Genomic DNA, 21,933 nt, shown 5'->3' with positions numbered 1-21,933 from the left:
ACCCACCAACCCCACAGCTCCCCAGAGTTTTCTTGAGTGCGAGCAGCAGGAAATATTAGATAGAAGGATTTATAGCGGAGAATCTTGTGGAGATAAACAGATAGAAAATAAAGGATAGCCTCGAGAGGGCCTGGAACCTATTCCAACGGGCCCCGACTGTCTCTGGCCCAGGGTTTTTATAGAGACGCCAAGGGGTGGAGCAAAAGACCTCCTCCCCCAGCACAGCCAAGTGCAGACCATCTCAGACACCTGCACTCAGGCCTGTGGTCCTAATCATCCTCTATTCGGACCAGCTGGGTAAAGCCACGAGGAACCCGAGAACGGGCTCCCACACTCCTCTGGCTTAGTCTCCATACCACAGGTATTATTACCGTTACGTAATTGCTTCAAAGAGAAAGTGGACTGAATGGCAGGTTCCTAGGTAAGGATTTTAAGATCTTGAGTTTGGCATGGGATAGCCAGGAAATTTAGAATTGCAGATGTCTAGTTGACTTGCTGCTTCTTTGATTAGTTTCTAGACGTTATGTACTTTTGTCAAATATCAATAATGGGCTCTTGTCCAGAGTCTGTGAAATCTTATTTCATGAACACACTTACTTCTAGGGCTAGGGTAATGATTTGGGTGGATAAAGTGCTTGCTGTCCAAGCATGAAGACCAGAGTACAGATCCCCTGAACCCACTTAAATCCCAGGTGGGATGGTGGCCCTTTTAGCTCTTGGAAGGCAGAAATGGGGTCATTGGAGCAAGCTGGCTAGCTAGACTAAGCTGTATGGCAAACTCTGGGTTCAACCGAGAGATCCTTCTTCACTGGTCAAGTAGAGGGCAGTTGGGGAAGACTCCTGATGTCAACCTTGGGGCTCCACATGGCGTGCTCTAGCAGGTTTTGTGTGTGCACCCACACAATGAGAAACACACACACACACACACACACACACACACACACACACACACACACACACGCACGCAAAAAAAACCCCACTTATTTCTAATGTGTTAATAATCTCACATGTTGTAACGACTAGAAAATAGTTCTTTAAGTTTTTGTATTCTGTCTGAGAGGTGCAGGCAGAAGTTGTACTCCTCAAAGGACAGGTACCTGATGAGATGGAAAGCTTGTGGCAGAATGTGAATCTGCACTGCGTCTTTGGTGAGAATGTTTTATTGTGTGTGAATGTCATTTACACTAAGCTTGAGTTTCATGGATGACTGATTTACACCCTGTCCAAGGCTCCTTATCTCATGCTGGGCTGCTGGTTTTGGCCAGCACCAGCTGCTTGCAGACCATGCTTGGAGGAGAACCAGTGTAAGAGTCATTTTGCTAGCTAATGTATTTCTCTTTAGAGAGTTGAGCTAGGGTTGATTTTGATGGAGTTTCTGCCACTGTTGTCTCTAACTCCCCATGGGACAAGTTAACCTAGTGGAACAAGTGAGAATTTAGAGCCCTGTTTCTGTGCCTGCCTTCCTTCCTTCCTTCCTTCCTTCCTTCCTTCCTTCCTTCCTTCCTTCCTTCCTTCCTTCCTTCCTTCCTTCCTTCCTTCCTTTTTAAAGATTTATTTATTATGTGTACAATATGCCCGTACGCCAGAAGAGGGCACCAGATCTCATTACAGATGGTTGTGAGCCACCATGTGCTTGCTGGGAATTAAATTTGGGACCTCTGGAAGAACAGCCAGTGCTCTTAACCTCTGAGCCATCTCTCCAGCCCATGTTTCTGTGTTTTTCAGCTGAATGTTTTTGGACAAGAAACTTCAGCCTGCTCCATCATGTACAAAGTGGGGATATGACCCCTATGCCAGTAGTGCTGTGAATACTGAGACCACCTAGATAGAAATAAGTGATATTTAAAGTGACCACTGCAGGTTGGGGATAGCTCGGTGGTAAGGTGCTTGCTGACTCTGCAAGCTTTCCCCTGAGTTCCTCACATACACCATGGCATGCATGTGCACACAATAAATGAAATAAACAATTTTAAAGAAGAACATCATTTAGATATTAATGAGAGATCTAGATAGACGGCCAGAGCTCCAGGAAGAAAATCTAAGTGAATAGTGGTCAGATATAGCAGCTTATCATGCATTTAGTATTATGTGCACAGTTAAGTCAGTTTGGAGATGAGTGGAATTTAATTACAGGTTTAATCTCAGGATTACCAGGGAATTGGAAAGGCAACCAACTGACATTAGACTTGTTATGGCAGTGATCCCCGTGTCAGTCTGAGGGAACCTTAAAGTATATACTAGCTGAGATATCCTCTAGGTTTATAGAAGGAGAACATGGAATGATGAGAAAGGAGTCAGTTCAAAGAGGGCAAGCAGTAAGGAAAAAAAGTCCAGGACTTATTAAGTATACATAGCACATAAGACAGTAGACTTAAACCCAGGTAAGTCCATCAATTGTAAATGCAGCCACTGACTCAATTAAAAGACCAAAATTAGCCAACGAGGTGAAAATAATGAACCACAATTTTTAATGATTGTAAAAGCACATGAAGGTTGAAAGTACAAGGTAAAATAAAAATGCCTGCCACCCAGACACTTGAAGAGAAAGATGCTGTAACTGTATTCCTCCTAGAAAAAGCGTGTTTGAAGCAGAAGGGAAGAGCATTACTAAGGGAACAGCAATGCTTCATCACGAGGGAGTAACAGTCTCAGGACATGCAATTATCATGACACTGTTTGCATTCTGTACCACGTTCCTTCCCTCCAATTTCATTCGTAGCCATTAAATATGGCTCTTTGTGTTATCAGCATTCTACTGCCCTTGCTCCTCTCAGGACCTCAGGAAGCTGCTCACCCTAAATCTAGAACTGTGGAGTAGTTGACTTTTCCAGGACAAACCTCAGCAGGGTGAGGGTGAGAAAGGTCAGCAGCTTCCCATTGTTCATAGAGACAGTTCTGAAACACATCTGTCTGCTTCCTTAGTGGGTTCCCAGTAACACAACCCCTGCTGCTTACTGTGGTCATCTGTTCAGGAATAGACCCTGTATGGCTCTTCCTTCCTGTCCCCTCACTGTGCTTTCCAAGGTCACTCCAGTTACCTATCCAGAAATCCACATCTCAGATTGTACTCTTAGGAAAACTCAAAATAGGACACAATAATACAGTAAGATAGTTTTAACCTTCCTTATATGTATGCAAAAGGTACCGGGGCTGTCAGTAGGAAACTATGAAGCCACAGTCATGCTTGGGAGCTTTAACACATTTTTCTTAGTAACTGATGGAGGACATTCATAAAGATACAGATTTGAACAGCGTGATCAGCAAACTTGACCCAGTTTATAACTATAGAACACAACATAAGAGAACTGCAGAGTGTGCATTTCTTTTCTAGCACAAACTGAATGATTACCAAAATTGGCTCTGTACTGGGCTATGAAGTAAATTTTGCCATAAACAAAGGCTTGAAATCACAGATTAGCTCTCTTACATAGCAGAGACAAGTTAGAAAAAGATAACCCTGAAAAATCTGTGTATTTGGAAATTAAGAAGTAAAGTTCTGAATGACTGGGAGAAGTCATAATAGAAATAGAAATAGTTTCAATGCAAGATAGAACTGTAATCGGAGTTGCAGGATGCAGATAGTGTTGAAGAGGACAATTTATTGGCATAAGAGTATCAGGAGAAGATAGGTTGAAAATCTATAGGTAGTGATTTATTTCAGGGGATTAGGAAGAAAGCTTGTTAGATCCAAAGAATTTAGAGGAAGGAAATTTTAAAAATATACACCAGAATTTGAAAGTAAGAATTTGGAAATATTGTGCCATGAAAAGACTTTGAAAAGAACATGGATGTAACTTGAGCTAGCGAGATGGCTTACCGGTAAGGATGCTTGCTGCCAAACCTGAAGGTCTGAGTTCAATCCCTGGGACCCACAGAGTGGAGGGAGAGGACCAACTCCCACAGGTTATCTTCTGACTTCTACTCTGGGACTCTAATAATCCAGCTGTAAGTCGTTAATAACAGCCTTAAAATGTACAAAGCAAACACAGGATTTAGGGAGAAATTATATTCATGGAAACTGTAGAAGTCTTAACACAGCTCTCTGGCTACTAATAGAACAAGCACATGGAAAGGCAGTTAAGGTAGAGAGTTGATTAAAATCAACTTGACCTAATTAATCTTAAATGTGTTCTTTTTAAGTGACTGAAGTATTTTATTGCTGTCAAGCAGCTGCACAGATTAAATTATGTATTTTTGTAACAAAGTAGTTTTAAGCTAAAACTCAACACAATAAAAGACAACTTTTCTAGTACTTGCAAATTAAGCGATATACTTCTAAAAGACCTTTCAAGTACTTGGAAAAAACAGTATACTTCTAAAGGATCCTTATTTTAGATTTGTTTACTTTATTTATGAATATGAATGTTATACCTGCATATATCTTTGTTCACCATGTGTGTGCCTGGTACCCATGGAGGTCAGAGGGAGGGCATTGGATCCCCTGGGACTGGAATTGCAGACAATTGTGAATCACTGAGTGGATGCTGGAAACTGAACCCCAGTCCTCTGTAAGAGCAGCCAATGCTCTTAATTGCTGAGCTAGCTCCTCAGCCTCCCAAATACCTTTAAGTCATAAAGAAATCACAGTGAAAATTAGAATATGCTTTGATAATGAATGATAATGAACTTCTTATGGTTCACATTTGTGGGGTCAGGGGAATGGACAGTGGCAGAGAGTGTGCTTATACTTGCAAAGGCCTGGGTTCAGTGGCCTGTGGATCAATATTTGTGGGATTGGATTAATGGTACAGTGGTAGAATGTGTACTTTTTTTGTTTGTTTAGTTTTCCGAGATAGGGTTTCTCTGTATATCTTTGGAGCCTGTCCTGGAACTCACTCTGTAGACCAGGCTGGCCTTGAACTCACAGAGATCCACCTACCTCTGCTTCCCAAGTGCTGGGATTAAAGGTGTGTGCCACCACTGCCGGCTCAGAATGTGTACTTATATGTGCAGAGCCCCTAAGATCAATCCCCAGTACAGAACCAAAATAAACAGAAAAACAACACAGGATGCGCCTCACATGGTACCTAAAGAGCATTTTATCTATCTGTATCTCCAGATATGTTACTATAGGAAGGCTGAAAATCAGTCATTTAAATATCTGTTTTAAGAAATCAGAAAAAGTTGGGAAGATGACTCAGTAAGTGGGTAAATTGTTTGCCCCACAAGCATGAGGACCTGAGTTCAATCCCCAGCACCATGTCAACTCCAGGTATGACTGCATACATCTGTAATTAGCACTGGAGGGACAGAGACAGCAGGGTCTCTAGGGCTTGCTGACAGCCAGTCTAGCTGGACAGATAAGCTCTAAGTTCAATAAAAGACCCTGCCTCAAAAAATAAGGTGGAAAATTATTGAGGAAGACACCCAACATTTACCTTTGTTCTCCACAGGCATGTTTATATATATATGCATGCACACCTACATGCACATGAAAACACACACACACACACACACACACACACACACACACACACACACACACACGAGACTATCTGGACTCCTGTCTTCCTTTCTATTTCCATGTACTGGTTAAATTCTACCTGGTTGTCAGGAGGATACTGCTGGATATTCACTTAGAGTTGAGGGCTACCTATGAGATTGTTGTCACTGGGACCAAATCACTGAAGAATGGATTAGGATTCACTCCCTTACCCTGCGTGGTCAGAGGGATTCTGAAGTGAGGAGGAGCCACTATTGTCTTCCAGCCCGTTTCAAAGATTACTGACTTGTACTTTATGTGCAGAAATTACTGTTCAAGTTTTATAGGTTTCTAAAAATGAAATATTTTTGATTATCAAAAATTTTAAATTTTGTATCTGCTATTTTTATGAGGATTTATTATTTATTTTAACAAAGGGTTGGGGAGAATAAATCAGACAAAGAGTGTGAGTCTTGAACTAACTTTAAATTTGTAGAAGAATTGGTCATGTTTTTAGTTATTATGTAGATTATTGACTCAGCCATTTTTTTTTGCCTTCCTGGGAATAAGGCTAACCATGTAGATACACTGAGAACGTTAGCTTGCAAGAAAGTACAAGGATTATTTTCTGTTTTTATGTCTCAGGGATGTCATTTCAATGCTAATATTGAACTGTATTACCCGTTCTGCTTTTAGGTTGGAGTGTTGCATCAGCAGATAGAAGAACATGAAAAAACTAAGCAACAAATGGCCCTGGAGTATAAGCAGGAGTTAAAGAAGCTGCAGGAGGAAGTGAGGCTTTAGTTCTGTGCTGTGACGTGCGGTGTTCTTTCTCTGTAACCCTCGACTGTTGTCTGGAGAACTGGTTTCTACTTCTTATGGTGGGAAGTGCACAGCCTGGGTGATAGCCTGTGGGAAGTATGCAGTAGAAATCTATCTTTCTGACCTTGAATCTAGACAAAGAATATGCTTGCTATTACCTAAACCAGCAATTGGCTGAGCACCTAAAGGTAGAATACTGAAGTCTTGAGACCAGAAAACTTATTTAATCCAGTTGCTGATTTTTAAATATTGGAAGAAACAAAAGGCTTAGAAATACTTTGGCATTAAGAAAAGCAAGTGCTGTGAGAAGGCTCCTTGGGGAGAGGCACTTGTCACTAAGCCCCATGGCATGAATTTGATCCCTGAACCTGCATGGAGGAAGGAGAGAACCAGCTCCTGCAAGCTGTCCTCTGACCTCCACTTGGTGGGCTGTGGTGTACACACACCTCCCCTCCCCAACATGCCACCTCCCACAAATAAAGGAATGTTTTAAAACTTTTTTTTTAAGCAAGAAAATTGGGAGGCAAGAGACAGCTCAGCAGTTAAGAGTGGACTGTTTTTGCAGAGGACCCCAGTTCAGCTCATAACCACCTATAACTCTGGCTTGAGGGATCTGATACCATCTTCTGGCTTTCATGGGCATCTATACCTACATGCACTTACATACCCATGTAGAAACAAACACACATAGTTAGAAATTAAAAATAAAATCTTTAAAATGAAGAAAATTTTATTATAGTATTCAATGTACTTTTTAACTTTGGGGAAAATTGCTTTCGTTGAAGTCAGTCTCCTGTTTACTGTGCATCAGTCCCCTTAGGAGTATGTCTTGAGAACCACTGGCCTAGAGGGGAACAGTTACTGCTTCCTCTCTTATGTGGAGTAGATCATGGGGTCTATGAATGCATAGCAACTGTAATAAAACTAACTTTTTTTTGTTTTCTTTTTTTTTGGCCTGGAAATTTCATTGTTAGCATTTATTTCTCATGCATATACATACAAGTAGGGATGTACTTTGAGATAAGGTATCTCAGGCTGGCCTCAGATTCTTCATGTATTTGAAGATGACCATGACCTTTGGTTTTTCTGCCTCCACTTAATTGTGATCATTGCATTTACTACCACACCCCAGGGCCCAGTGCTTACTAGATCAGCACTCTACCAACTGAGCTACATTCCAGCCCTATAATTTTTAGGGTTTCTATTTTGCTTTGCAACTCTAACATGCTGCCAATCTCTTTTCAATAGGATAATTTAGCACTGCTTTTGCTTTATAATCCCAATTTTTCTGACCACCACAATTTACTAATTCTTAAATTTTAAGTAATAAATAACTGTTTTTACAGTTAGGCAGACTGAAGAGAAGCTATGAAAAGCTGCAGAAAAAACAACTAAGAGAATTTAAAGGAACTAAAAAAAGTCTGCGGGAGGATCGGTCTGAGATTGAAAGGTTAACTGGAAAAATAGAGGTATGTTCACAGCAATAGTCCCAGTTGCCACTGTCAGCTGATGCGTAGGAAAATGCTGTTTCCAGGGGAGCTGTTTCCTGAAACCAGTTCCTGCCTTCTAGGGGAAGGCATTGCCGCTGAGCTACTCAGTGGTGGGTGGGTGATCCACAGTACAGCCCATCAACACTTGCTCGCCTGTGGCAGATGGGGTTCCAAGCCATCAATAATTCTCAAGAGGGTAGTTCTACCCTACAGGGCACTTGGAAATGTATGGAAGTTTTGTTTAGTTTGTTTGTTGTTATTGTTAAAATGATGGAGCATGGAATTAGCAGTTAGGGTACAAGGAGCAGAGGTAGCCAACATGCTTGGGACTATATCCTAGAGAAGATCCTAGTATTCAGTACCTCCCATTCTGAGAACTGTGACCATAAGTTAGTAGCAGCATCCTGTGTCTCCACACCAGAGTATGTGTTAGTGAATGTGGGGAATTCTTGGCTTTGTCTTGCAGAGATTACTCTGCACATCAGGAGGTTTAGTTTCAGTTCCCATTTAGATAGAGTGGACATTACAAAGGATTTGCCTCCCTCTGCTGAATTTGTACTTGCTCTATAACTCCATGATTACTGACAGGAGGCAGTGAGTTCCCTCTCTTCTCTTTGAGCTCTGCAGTGCATTGTAACAGTCACCTCGGGTGCTTTGGGACCTCAGAGAGTCTGATCTAGAAGTAGGCATGGGATCTAGGAATCTGCGCTTTACCCAATTTGAGAAACACTGTTCAGCAACTTTGTGTGACTACTTAAAAATTTTCTGTCACACACAAATGCCAGTATACTTTACTGTCTGGAAATGTAATTTTTATATTTAGTGTCCTCTTGTACTTTAATATTTTTATAGATTTAGAACTTAGAAGACCACACAAATACTGCTTCCCCTCCAGCCTTCTTCACTGCTACCTTTTCCTCCCAGCCCTTCACATCCTTATCATCAACCTACACTACCAACCACGAGCACAGAGCTTCAGAAGTTATCCTATGGTCCAGGTTGCTTCACTGGCTCTGAGATTCCACTTCCAGCTCATTATTATCCTCTTTAATATTGCTCTCATCATAATCTTCGAGGGTTTCCTCCACAGACATAGTGTATCACACATATCACACTCTGGCATTTCTTAGCATCCTTTCTTCTGTAGCTGTTTTGATCGTCTTATTCACTTAGTCCTATTGGCATTCCTCAGTTCTTGCCTTTATGAGATGCTTTCAATAATATAACCATTTCCATATTATTTCTGCCAATCCATGAGGCCTTTCCATCCTCTGGTGTCTTCTATTTCCTTCTTTGGTGTTTTAAAGTTTTCATTGAAGAGATTGTTTACTTCCTTGGTTGTGTTATTCCACAGTATGTGTATGTGTGTGCATATGTATACTTATTTAATTCTGCAGTATTTTTAAAGCTGTTGTGAATGAGATTACTCTTGAGTTCTTTGTTAGGGTGTCCATTATTGGTTATGGAAAAGCTACTGAGTTTTGTGTGGGGGCCATATATCTTGCTCCTTTTCTGAAGCTGTTGGTTAGTTCCTGAAGCTGTCTGGTGGTGGGATTAGAGTCCAGGATCATTGTGTCTAAAGAAAGGATCATTTGATTTCTTCCTTTATTTATATACCTTTTCTTTCCTTTAGTTTTTTTGCTCTAAGACTCCAAAGACTGTTGAATAACGGTGGAGAAAGTCTATGTCTTTGCCTCTCATTCCTCATTTTAGTGGCAGTGCTTTGGGCTTCTCCCCATTTAATATGTTGGCTATAGGTTTGCCATATGTATCCTTTATTATATTGAGCTATAGTTCTTTACTGTTAGTTTTTTCAAGGCTTTTATAATGAAGGGCTATTGTGTTCTATCAAAAGTCTTTTCTTCATCAATTAAGAGGATCATGTGATTTCTGTCCTTGCATCTGTCAATATGATGCATTATATTTGTGTGTGCTGACTCATCCTTGTATCCTTGCAATGATGTATACTTGGTCATAGTGAATGGTTTATCCTTTTCTTCTAATGCAATGTTTGTGTTTGCTAGTAAGGTGTATTTCTTGCAGGCAACAAAAATAGATATAGATGGATCCTTTTTTTTGGTTTTTCGAGACAGGGTTTCTCTGTGCAACAGCCTTGGCTATGGTGGAACTCACTGTAGACCAGGCTGGCCTCGAACTCCCAGAGATCCACCTACCTCTGCTTCCTGAGTGCTGGGATTAAAGGTGTGTGTGTGCCACCAACACCTATTTTTTAATCCAATCAACTAGTCTGTGAGGGAGGGAGGGAGGGAGGGAGGGAGGGAGGGAGGGAGGGAGGGAGGGAGGGAGGGAGGGAGAGAGAGAGAGAGAGAGAGAGAGAGAGAGAGAGAGAGAGAGAGAGAGAGTTGTGCCCATATGAGCACATGTGGAGGCCAGAGGGAGAAATTGCCTGCCTGTCTTCTGTCAATTTCCAGTTTGTTTTGAGACAAGGTCTCCCTGTAAACTGTAAACTTGCCAATTTGGCTGGGGTGACTAGCTAAGCAAGCTCCTGGAATCCTACTGTCCCCTCCTCCAAACACTGGAGTTACAGGGACACATAGCCATGCTCAACCTTTTACATGGGTGCTGGGAACTTGAACTCAGAGACTCTTGCTTTCTCAGCAAGCAGTCTTACCTCCTGAGCCACCTCCCTAGCTCTCGTCCGTGTCTTGTGGTTGGAGAATTGAAAGCATTACTATTCAGAGAGATTAATGAAAGGTGTCGTTCCTGTCTGTCATTTTGTTGTTTCTTAGTGTCCGGTGTTCTCCTAATCCTCATTTGTTCACTGGAGTTTGTTCTTCCCTGTCGTATCATGGATGTTGAGCTTTCTCTTCTGTGTGTAGATTACTTCAGTATTATTACAATGAGGCCAAGAATTCCTTCAGTTTGTGTTTATTAAGGACATTTTTTCTTTCTCCTTCAGTTCTGAAGAATAGTGTCTTAGTAACATTCTGTTGCTGTGGTAAAACACTATGACCAACACCAACTTGGGGAGAAAAGGGTTTATTTCAGCTTACAGCTTATAGTCTATCAACAGAGGAAGCCAGGGCAGGAGCTCAAAGCAGGAGCTGCAGGGGGAACTGAAATGGAGACAATGGAAGAATGCTGTCTTCTGGTTTGCTTCCTGGATTTGCTCAAGTACCTTTCTTACACAGCCCAGACCCATCTGCCCAAGGATGGCAGCTCCCTCAAGTCACTAATCAAGAAAGTGCCCTGCAGACACATCCACAGGCCAGTCTGATGGAGGCAACTCCTCAGTTGAGATTCCCTCTTCCCACATATGTCTAGTATGTGTCAAATTAATAGAAATCAGCTAGCACAAATAGTCGCAGTGGTTCTAATAGTCTGGGCTGGCAGTATTGTCTTTCAGAGTTTGAATTACATTGTTTCCTGCTTTCTTGGCTTTTAGAGCTTTTTTGAGAAACCCTTTATTCTGATGGCTTTAGCTCTTTGTATGTATTTGTACCTCTTTCTTGCAACTTTGGTATTCTTGGTTTTGTGTGTTTAGTGTCTTAGCTAAAATATGATATAGAAAGGTTCTTTTCTGGTCTTGACATTCTAAATGTTTTTTGTGTCTTGATGGCTCTGTCCCTATATTTGGGGAATTTTAACCTATGATGGTAGTGTATTTTCTGCACCTTTATCTTGAACTTTTCACTCTTCTATGCCAATGAGTCACAGATTTGATCTTTGTTTATGTGTGTGCTCGCATGTGTATGAGCATGCATGCATGTGAATGCGTGTGCGTGTGCGTGCGTGTGCGTGCGTGCGTGTGTGTGTGTGTGTGTGTGTGTGTGTGTGTGTGTACCTTTATTTTAGAGACAGAATCTCTCACTGAACCTGGCACTCCCTGATTTAGCAAGACTGGCTGATCTGTAAGCCTAGGGAACCTTCTGTTAATACCTCCTTAGCACTGGAATTTCAAACGTGGGCTGCCATGCCCAGATTTTCTACTGAGTGCTGGCCTAGATGCTTGCATAGCAAGCATGTTTACATACTGAGCCATCTATATTTAGTCTTGTAACGGTGTCCTGTGGATCTTGTACATTCCCTTCATACTTTCTTATTATCTTTTTTAAAGATTTAATTTAATTTAATTTTATGCGCATTAGTGTTTGTCTGCATTCATGTCTGTGTAAGGGTGTTATAGTCTTGGAACTAGAGTTTCAGACAGTTGTGAGCTGCTATGTGGGTACCAAGAATTGAACCCGGGTTCTCTGGAAGAGGAGCCAGTGTTGTTAACCACTGAGCCATCTCTCCAGCCCCAACTTTATTATCTTTGTTATTGTTCGAATGCTCTAATTCATCCGCTTTGTTTTCCGGCCCTAAAACTCTGTCTTCAATTTAATTTATTAGAGGTGCTTTCCATTGAGTTTTTATTTAATTCAATGAGATTTTCATTTACATTTTTTCAGTGTTTCTGTCTCTATTGAATTTCTCTTTCATATTCTGTATTGACTTCATTTCATTCAGGTGGTTGTTTGCTTTCTCTTTGAATTCCTTCAAAAGTTTATGTCCTGTTTGATTTCAATTAATATTCTTATTTACTCATTCATTTAGTGTGCATGCCATGTCTATCACCCTCCAGTGGGGCCAGTTTGGGTTTATTTTTATTAAAAACTTTCCTAAATCAGTGCTGGCACATATGATGGAATGCCATACAGGAAGACTGATTGACTGGACTGTCAGAAAGCTGACTGATAACAATCTAAGGAGCAATCTAAAGCTGGAGATTCCTGGAGGACAGATGGGAAGATTGAGGGTCTTTTCCTTTGGTTTGCCTGAGTGTCAGAAATGTCGGGCTCATTTCATGAAGTATAATTTGGAATTGCTGTTGACTAACCATGACTTTTGAACTATTTGTCTCTGGGTTATAAATACCCGTTAAAATGTGGTGCATATTTTCCATGTTATTCAAGCGTTTACAATTCTTCTGTAAAATAATAAAACTTTGGCTATCAAAAATATTGTTTTAGCAGAATTTGAAGTGAGAATTGGGTTACTGATTTGGAAATCTGTTTGAATCTCTTCAATTCTGGGTTTGGATGTCAGGAATTTAGATGGCAAGGGAAATATTTTAGCATCATTTTCTGAAAAATTATACAAAATGGTAATAACCCTTAGGTGGCAGCAGATCTGTGAAGAAGCTCCTCAGCCCACTGCCATGGGTCTGTTTCCTCTTCACCATTAGGGTGTTAAATTTAGAAAGACAGACATCCAGAGGCACAGTGAGAGCAAAATTCAGTTTCCTCTGCAGCTCAGTCAGCTAAGTGAGTAATGGAGCCCCTGCTGAGGAGAAGGGTGCAGCTGTACCCAGGGAGTGGGGGCTAGGAAAGCGAAGTGAGGAGTCATCGCAGTCGGGAAGCACTTAGGTGTTAAGTACCTTAATTGCCTCCTCAGGAATTCCGACAGAAATCTCTGGACTGGGAGAAGCAGCGGTTGGTCTATCAGCAACAGGTGTCTTCTCTGGAAGCACAGAGGAAGGCTCTTGCTGAACAGTCGGAGATAATCCAGGTAGGCTTCAATTGTCTGACAGATGGGTTTTGATTGAATTTGACCTTCTGCCATGAACCTTCTGATGGTCGGTCACCATTGTCTTTCTTGGATCGTCTCTGCTAACCGTTGTGAACTAAGCCCATCTTCCTCTCCTGTGGCTCAGCTCTTCAGCATCCTGAGCTCAGATTCCCATGTCACCCTTCTTCCACACAGTCTTCACTCTCCTAACCTTGCTCTTCACCCACCTCACGCCCCTGCCCTCTGTCTGTCTGCTTCCCTATTTCTTTCTGCTCCTGCCATTGGTTTTTCGGCTCTACTTCTGCCTGCTTTGTCTGTCTCCATGACAGCTTGAGCACTTTGGCTAAGGTGCCTTAGCTAGGGAGCTCAGGTAGTTTGACTTTGGAAAGAATCTCACTGCACTGGTATGCACCCAGGGAAAGTGATGTCTTCATGGCTACAGACATGCTTTTTTAGTATAGTGGTAGGAACTTGTAAAAAACTAATGACTCCAGCAAAAACTAAATAGAACTGAATTTAGGATACGTCTTCTTGGGACATAGCCAGCTCCTTTGCCTTTTTTCCTTTAAAAATCAAGAAAACAGGAGGAATGAGCAGAGAGAGTGTGGTTTAGTTGCCCTCTGTTACCTGTTAGATGCTCATCAGTTATGTATATTATTTGTAGTATGACAATCCGTCTACACTGGTAGTTACCCCAGTTTCTAGAATGCCAGGACAGACTTGGTAAGTTCAAAGAGCTAGAGGGAGATGTTTGGTTTTTTCTTTTAAGCCTTCATCTTCTTTGTCCCCCTAAAATACCAGCTGTTTGATACATTATTGTGAATGGTTTTGCTATGAGTAACTCCACTGAGACTTGCAGGATGGCCCTACACCCCACAGAATAAAGACTGTATTGTCATAGTCAAGAAGCTACCAGCCAAAATGGGACAGTGAAGTCCTCATTGGGGGAGGGGTGGGATAAGGGTGAGGATTTAACCTGATTGAGAAGCTCTCTGTTCTTAAAGACTATGATACACTGCTGTATTTCAATTATAGCCCTTAGACTGGGAAAGAACAAATTGAGGTTTTATTTTCAGCCCTCATTTTATTAATGTTGTTTATTGATTACATCATCTTTAAGCCACTGCTATCAAATTACTATTATGATTAATTCTGTGTAATTCAGACTTCATTGTTAGTAAAAATAGAGTTTTTATTTACCATTTACTTGACAGGAGCTACAATAAGACACCTTTAAAGAGCTGACATCTGTTGTGCCCACTAAAGGTGTTTGAATAATTCTTCTCATAGTTTTGTTTAAAAGAAAGTTATCTGATTAGTTAAAAGTATTACTTATAAATCTAGTTCTCTTTCTCCTTTGGCAAACTAAGCAAGAATTAAAGCTTCCTGTGACTAAGTTTGTGTCAGTCAATGCTGTATGATTATCTTTACTAAACATTTAATTAAGTCTCTGTGTGCCCATTACCTAGTGTTAATGGTTGTCATCATCTTGACAATCTTGTGTATGAATGGGTCTTAGAAATGTATTACAGAAACTGTACCTAAATATCTTTTCAGTGTAATGTTGAACCCATGGCCTTACTCATGCTAGGCAAGCATTGTACCAGCGAGCTAAACCCCAGGCCATCTAAACTGGCTTTCTGTGTGCAGTTCATTTGTGTTAACAACATGTGTACATTTTTGTGCAGTTGTTATTTGGAACTTTTTCCCTCTTTCTTTGTTTTCAAGAGGGACATGGCATTAAAAATTGGATTTATTTCCTTTTACTTATGTGTATGGGTGTTTTGCCTTAAAGTATATGCACCACTGTTGTGCAGTGCCACAGAGCCAGGGCAGGGCATTGTATTCCTTAGAACAGATGGTTGTGAGCCACAGAGTGGGTGCTGGGAACTGAATCCAGGACCTCCACCCTTCAGTCAGTAAAAGAATGCTGAATGCTTAGTGAATAAGGAAAATTTCTGGTGTTTTGAAGTAGTTTGTACATGAAAAGATTTCTAATATATTTACCTTTAAATGCTTCTAAAGCCAGCTGTTTAGGAGAAGTAATGATAATTTTAGGAGTTGTTTCTGTGATTTTTCTGACTTGCTTAGTATTGGAAGAGGTATTCTTGAAGTTAGTGCCATTGTAGGAGTATAATGTGAGTTGTACAATTTACCTTTTTTTGTAGTTAGATTAAAAAGGTAAAAAGAAATTAATATATTTTATTTAATCCAGTATGTCAAAATATCATCAGTTCAAAATTTACATTCTTGTTTTAAACTAAGTCGTTGGCACTCCCTGTTTATTTTACAGTTAGAGCATTTCTCAAATTAGAATAGCCACAGCTCAGTGCTCAGTCTCCACATGTGGCCCTTACTGCTGTGGTGCACAGTACAGCCTGGGGTATCATTTCTAGTTAGTAAAAACAGTCTTTTTACATGAGTGAAATAGTAGATCTATAAAAGAAGACTTAATTTTCAAAACTGAGAAGCTAATTTTAAAGTAACAAATCTAGACTAACTGGTTACATGGTTACTTAACACAGCTAAAGCTCCAGTACTGAATTTGCTTTCAGATCACAGTGTTAGATAGAGATCCCAGTGTGTCATATAGTGATCACAGTGTTACATAGTGATCACAGTGTTATATAACAATCACATTGTTACCTGGGGATCACAGTGTAACATAGTGATTACAGTATGTTATATAATGATCACAGTGTTCACAGTACATATTGATCACAGTGTTACATAGTGATCACAGTGTGTTACATAACAATCACATTGTTACATAGGGATCACAGTGTAACAGTGATTACAGGATGTTATATAATGATCACAGTGTTCCATAGTGATCACAGTGTTGAGTTTTCCTGTGTTGTCTTCCTCCAGAGTGCTCATTTGGACAGAGGTTCCCATCTGGGTCTGTGAACTCCAGGCTGGTGGATAGGTAGGGCTGGGGTGAGCTGAGGCTCAGCTAAGAACCACAGTTTTTTTTTCCTTCCTACGCTCAACCAATTTCTGCATTTACTTATTCTTGAGAGAATTCTGTGTAAGATTTCTTCTTGGAAAGAAGAAGGTTAGATTGTGTTTGAAAGTGTGGAGACAATTGCATGCATAGCAGTTAGCAGTCAACCTGGGCTGACTCTTCTGTCACACACACCATTCTAGGGATCTGGTCAAAAGACAAAGCAGTTGCCTTACACTAAAGCCTCGAGCTCTCATTTACACAGACATTGTTTGTGTCTTTGCATCTCTCCCTCTCTCTCTTTCAGTAGCTGCATTGTGTCACCATAATATAAAGTACAAGAGTTTGGTCCTGTACTATATACAGTAGAATCTTTAAATCTGTAGCAAATGGATTCCACAGAGATATTTCTGTTTGAATTTCTAAAATAAAATTGTATGTCTTTTCCTTCACAGATGTTTAAAGTAAGGGAAGTTTACCTTTATGTCCATTTTGAATGTATAGATAAAAACCCAGTCTGGTTGCCGGGCGTTGGTGGCGCACGCCTTTAATCCCAGCACTCGGGAGGCAGAGCCAGGCGGATCTCTGTGAGTTCGAGGCCAGCCTGGGCTACCAAGTGAGCTCCAGGAAAGGCGCAAAGCTACACAGAGAAACCCTGTCTCGAAAAACCAAAAAAAAAAAAAAAAAACCCAGTCTGGATACTGAATTAAAACTTGAGAAAAGCAGACTTTGGGAAGGCAAAATACTCCAGCTGGCATGCAGAGCTGTAAGGTTAGGCACTGCACACCACAGGCCTGTGGCACAGTTGCTGAAATGGTTTTATTTGAGTAGACTTTGATAGACAATGCCACTGAAAGGAACTAATTTCAGATGTGCTGTATTTGGTTTTATTCTGTCAGCTAGAAAGTGTCCAAAAACTACTGATAGTACCAGTTCTTCTTATGGGTATTTTTTTCCTTAGTGAGTACAATTATTGATTATTCTTTTATCATTTCTCTTTTCCTATTTCCTAATAATAATTCCTAATAATAAAAAATTAATATTTTTCTAGGCTCAGCTTACTAACCGGAAACAGAAATTAGAGTCTGTAGAACTGTCCAGCCAGTCTGAAATCCAGCACCTGAGCAGTAAGCTGGAGCGGGCTAAGGATACCATCTGTTCCAACGAGCTGGAGATAGAGCGCCTTAATATGAGGGTCAACGACCTGATGGGGACCAATATGACTATCCTGCAGGATCAGCGGCAAAAGGAGGAGAAACTGAGAGAGTCTGAAAAATTATTAGAGGTGTGTGTTATAATGTCTAGGTTAGGGAATGTGTGTATGTGAGCCTTTCGAGACTGATTGACCTAGAACTGTGTCCCAGGATGCTGAGCTTCCTCCTTGAGCTGAGGCTGATGGCTCAGCTGCTGATAGCTGTATTAATACTGTCCTTGTCATAAAACTTACAGTCAGCCTCCCTAGTTGCTTTTCTCATGAAATAGAAATGCTGTAACATCTGACTTTTTTTTGGAGTATTTTGCAGGCTCTGCAGGAAAAAGAGAGAGCTGAAGGAAAGTTGTAATAATATCTGACTTTTTTCTTGAGTGTTTTGCAGGCTCTGCAGGAAGAACAGAAAGAGTTGAAGGCAAGTCTTCAATCTCAAGAAAACTTCATCCTTGAGGAAAAAAGGCATAAGGAGAAACTGCAAACAAAATTAAAGGCACTTGACACTCATCACTCAGTAGAAAGCATGAGGTCTGTTTGAATCTTAAATATTATTCTGTTGGTCCATATGAAGGTTTGGCATTGAGTGCTGATTTTAATATTGAATATTTATATTTTTGTGTTTGATCATCTTGTCTGACTTGGTTTTAATTTATGAGTTAGATTCTCATTGTCATAAAATTTGTATGGGTGGCTTTGTCTCCTTTTCATTTGCATCTCTAAGATTCTGAGGATCATAAAATTGGGAACTCCTTATTCTCTCCTCATTGAGTCTGGTGAACCTCCATGCCTTAGGAGACCAGGGCATGGTGAGGAGTAGCTGCTTCTCTTCAGTAATAGCCTGCCACTGAGCTAGCCCTTTTGAGAATGATTTTTTTTATATTATCATTATTATTATTATTATTATTGTTGTTGCTATGTTTTGAAATGGGATCTCATGTATCCCAGGCTACTTTCAAAATTACTATGTTGAGGATCCTTCAGCCTTTACTTCTCAAGTGCTGGGTTTACCAAATGTGTGTGACCAACCCAGTCTGAGGGCTTCATGAATGCCATGTATCAGCTAAACTATACATCCCCAGCCCTGGGTTTATTTTTATGTATGTTATTGTTAGGGCAGGTTTATAGTAAAAAATAATAGAGTGACTTGTGTTTAAGTCAGACATCTTGCCTGACCATCTTGTAATTTTTTAGTTAGGAATCAAGTTTCAGCAAAGTGGTTTTGCTATTTTATGTGGCTTTCCCCCTTGAAAAATATGCCAGATCCTAGTAAAGATTGAATTGCTGCTGATCCTGGATTATTCTCCTGGTATAGATTTTTTTTATTTTTTTTTCCACAAAGCAGACCACAAACTAAGAGCTTCTGAGGAGCTTAATTACTAGAGCAGTCGGGACAGCATGCTGGCCTTGCATTGTTTTTGTTGCCAGAATAAGAGACCCATCCCTTTTTCTCCTGTCTCCTCAGGCCGCTGGAGGATTGTCAGGTGGAAAGGAATTACCCCTCTCCAGGGCAGGGGGTCTTAGACAATGTGCTGTCACAGCTGGACTTCAGCCACACCAGTGAGGAGCTCCTGCAGGCGGAGGTGACTCGTCTTGAAGGCAGGTAGATAATTAGCTACACATTTAAAACTTCAAGTTGTTAAGATGAACTTTGATCTTTATGTGGACTCAGTAAAATAATGCAGTAGTGGAAAATAAAGTTGGTTTTCCCCTCCAGCACTGGCAATGGCTTCACTTCCTAATTCATTGAAAACACAGAGGAGAACCTGCCTCAGGGCCTGTGGTCTGCTGAGATGTCTGAGATCATTGCTCAAATCATTGCTCCTGCCATGATTTCCTCTCTGGGCTCTTTCTTCACAATGATATGGACAGAAAGTGTTCTGTGATCTCTTCCATTTTGAAAACAGTTAAACCCCCTTTAACCCTTTTATCTACATTAAACAATCTCCTCTTTCTCTTCTTTTCAAAATTAAATTCTTCAAGATTTGTGTATTCTGACTGTCCCTACTTTACCCTTTACCTTTTTAGGCCCCTTTCAGTTCAGCTTTTCTCTCCACTACCTCACTGAAACTGTTCTTGGGGAGGACACAGTGGGCACGTGTTATTCCTTCTTTCTCTGCTATGGTATGATTTAGATTTTCTTGGCTGTGAATTGAATGCTGGCTAATGGTATAGTGTACTGTAGTATTTATTTGTTATATATAGCACAGTGTAGCATAGTGTAGCACAGCATAGCGTAGCACAGCATAGTATAGTACAGCATAGCATAGTGTAGCACAGCATAGCGTAGCACAGCATAGTATAGTACAGCATAGCATAGTGCAGCACAGCATAGCATAGTGTAGCACAGCATAGTGTAGCACAGCATAGTGTAGCACAGCATAGCACAGCATAGTGTAGCACAGCATAGTGCAGCACAGCATAGTGCAGCACAGCATAGCGCAGCACAGCATAGTGTAGCACAGCATAGTGTAGCACAGCATAGTGTAGCACAGCATAGTGTAGTGTAGCACAGCATAGCATAGCACAGCATAGTGTAGTGTAGCACAGCATAGTGTAGCACAGCATAGTGTAGCACAGCATAGTGTAGCACAGCATAGTGTAGCACAGCATAGCGTAGCACAGCATAGTATAGTACAGCATAGCATAGTGTAGCACAGCATAGTGTAGCACAGCATAGTGTAGTGTAGCACAGCATAGCATAGCACAGCATAGTGTAGTGTAGCACAGCATAGTGTAGCACAGCATAGTGCAGCACAGCATAGTGTAGTGTAGCACAGCATAGTGTAGCACAGCATAGTGTAGTGTAGCACAGCATAGTGTAGCACAGCATAGCATAGCACAGCATAGTGTAGTGTAGCACAGCATAGTGTAGCACAGCATAGTGTAGCACAGCATAGTGTAGTGTAGCACAGCATAGTGTAGCACAGCATAGTGTAGCACAGCATAGTGTAGTGTAGCACAGCATAGTGTAGTGTAGCACAGCATAGTGTAGTGTAGCACAGCATAGTGTAGCATAGCATGGCATAGTGTAGCACAGCATAGTGTAGCACAGCATGGCACAGTGTAGTGTAGCACAGCATAGTGTAGCATAGCATGGCATAGTGTAGCAGGTGATGCTTATTTTTGCCATAGTTACAAACGTTTAGTTTGTCATATTTGTGAAGGTTTTTTACTGGTAAGAGTTTGATATTTTGTTTTAAACTCATTTATCATAATTGCTTATACACTAATTTTTTGTGTGCACAAAGGGTAGGTGAAATATTTACGTAAATTATTAGCCATCAGGCAAACAGAGAACAAGAAGAAATGCCACTCTACACTTTCTAGGTTGCCTTTATACATTCCATCCTTTTGTTTTCACTTGGCTGTTTCTGGAAAGCACTAGTATTAGGTGTGCTTTGTTCATACACACCCTCTGCTTTACTCCTTTTGGAGTACGTGAGAAACTCATGATCACTATTGAGGTGTATGTGTATGCTTTAGACTGAGTCAAATAAAGCTTACTATTACTACTAAATATTATTATTATTATTATTATTAGTTTTTTTGAGACAAGTTTTTCTGTGTAGTCTTGGCTGTCCTGAAACTCGCTCTGTAGATCAGGCTGGCCTAGAACTTAGAGATCCACCTGCCTCTGCCTCTCAAGTACTGGGATTAAAGGCATGCTTCACCTATCACATTGAGCTAAATAAAGCTTATTATTAATAAGTTTTTTGATAATGGATAAAATTGCATGTTTTTGCATTGTTTTTTTTTTTTCCCTGATTGCCTTTCTGATAGCGGTCACTGCCCCTTGTCAGGTTCAGAAGCCTGGGTTGACTTCCAGCTGTACATTGAACACTTTTGCCCCTCAGGCCCTGCCTTTCCATGGGTGCACAGGAGATGTGATCTCTGATTTTACTCCTCTGTTACCCTTAGTGTTTAGCACATGGTAACCATATACCAAATACTAAATCAATGAAAAGTCTAAAATTTCTGGAAATAAAATTAGTATTAATAATTAACAGTGTTCAGTAATAATGGATTAACTTTTTTCTTTGAAAAACCAAGAGGACAAAAGAACTGTTTTAAATAATCTGTGGTGTTTAGTTGTATAAATAGCACCTAAAATAGGAAAGGGGGGTTGTTTTTGTGCTGTTGTACTACAAAGATGATATTTTTGAATAAGTTATTTGGCAAGTTGGCTTTGTTTATGAAACAATATAATACTAAGCATTTGTGGAACAGTCTAGAAATATGTGCTGGAGGACTAAGGGCTAATGGCTAAGTTTGGCAGGAGTAAGAAGTAAAATATTTTAATCATAGAAATTTTAGTTTCAGAGATAAAATATTCATGTTAAAGGACTTGAGGAATTTCAATTAGCACATTTAAAGTAGAAAATTCTAGAAAAAATTATCTTCAAGTTATCAAATTTGAACTTGAATTACATAAAGTAATTTTGGGAATGAGGACTGGGGTGACTATAATCAGGTAGATCTGATCTAGTTCATGGGAAGGTACTGGCCACCAAGGGGTGGGGGAGGGAGGTGCTCT

General features: G+C 40.5%; 1 protein-coding gene across 9 annotated transcripts in view; it reads left to right on the top strand.

Annotated features, from left to right (window-relative positions):
• Cep63 (centrosomal protein 63) overlaps positions 1–21,933 on the top strand; it is a 45,745-nt gene that overhangs the window by 10,910 nt on the left and 12,902 nt on the right. For 8 of the 9 annotated variants that reach the window (XM_042281506.2, XM_076576925.1, XM_042281507.2 and 5 more), the window contains 6 exons: positions 6,119–6,214; positions 7,591–7,713; positions 13,132–13,245; positions 17,244–17,477; positions 17,788–17,927; positions 18,862–18,999. In XM_042281506.2, coding sequence (XP_042137440.1) covers positions 6,119–6,214; positions 7,591–7,713; positions 13,132–13,245; positions 17,244–17,477; positions 17,788–17,927; positions 18,862–18,999 — 845 coding nt within the window. Of the gene's footprint in view, positions 1–6,118; positions 6,215–7,590; positions 7,714–13,131; positions 13,246–17,243; positions 17,478–17,787; positions 17,928–18,861; positions 19,000–21,933 lie in introns of those variants that run through there. The other variant, XM_076576926.1, reaches the window with a different exon arrangement.

The sequence above is a fragment of the Peromyscus maniculatus genome, chromosome 7, assembly GCF_049852395.1.
Source record: "Peromyscus maniculatus bairdii isolate BWxNUB_F1_BW_parent chromosome 7, HU_Pman_BW_mat_3.1, whole genome shotgun sequence".
NCBI lineage: Eukaryota > Metazoa > Chordata > Mammalia > Rodentia > Cricetidae > Peromyscus > Peromyscus maniculatus.
This window is presented reverse-complemented; position numbering and strand designations above follow the sequence as displayed.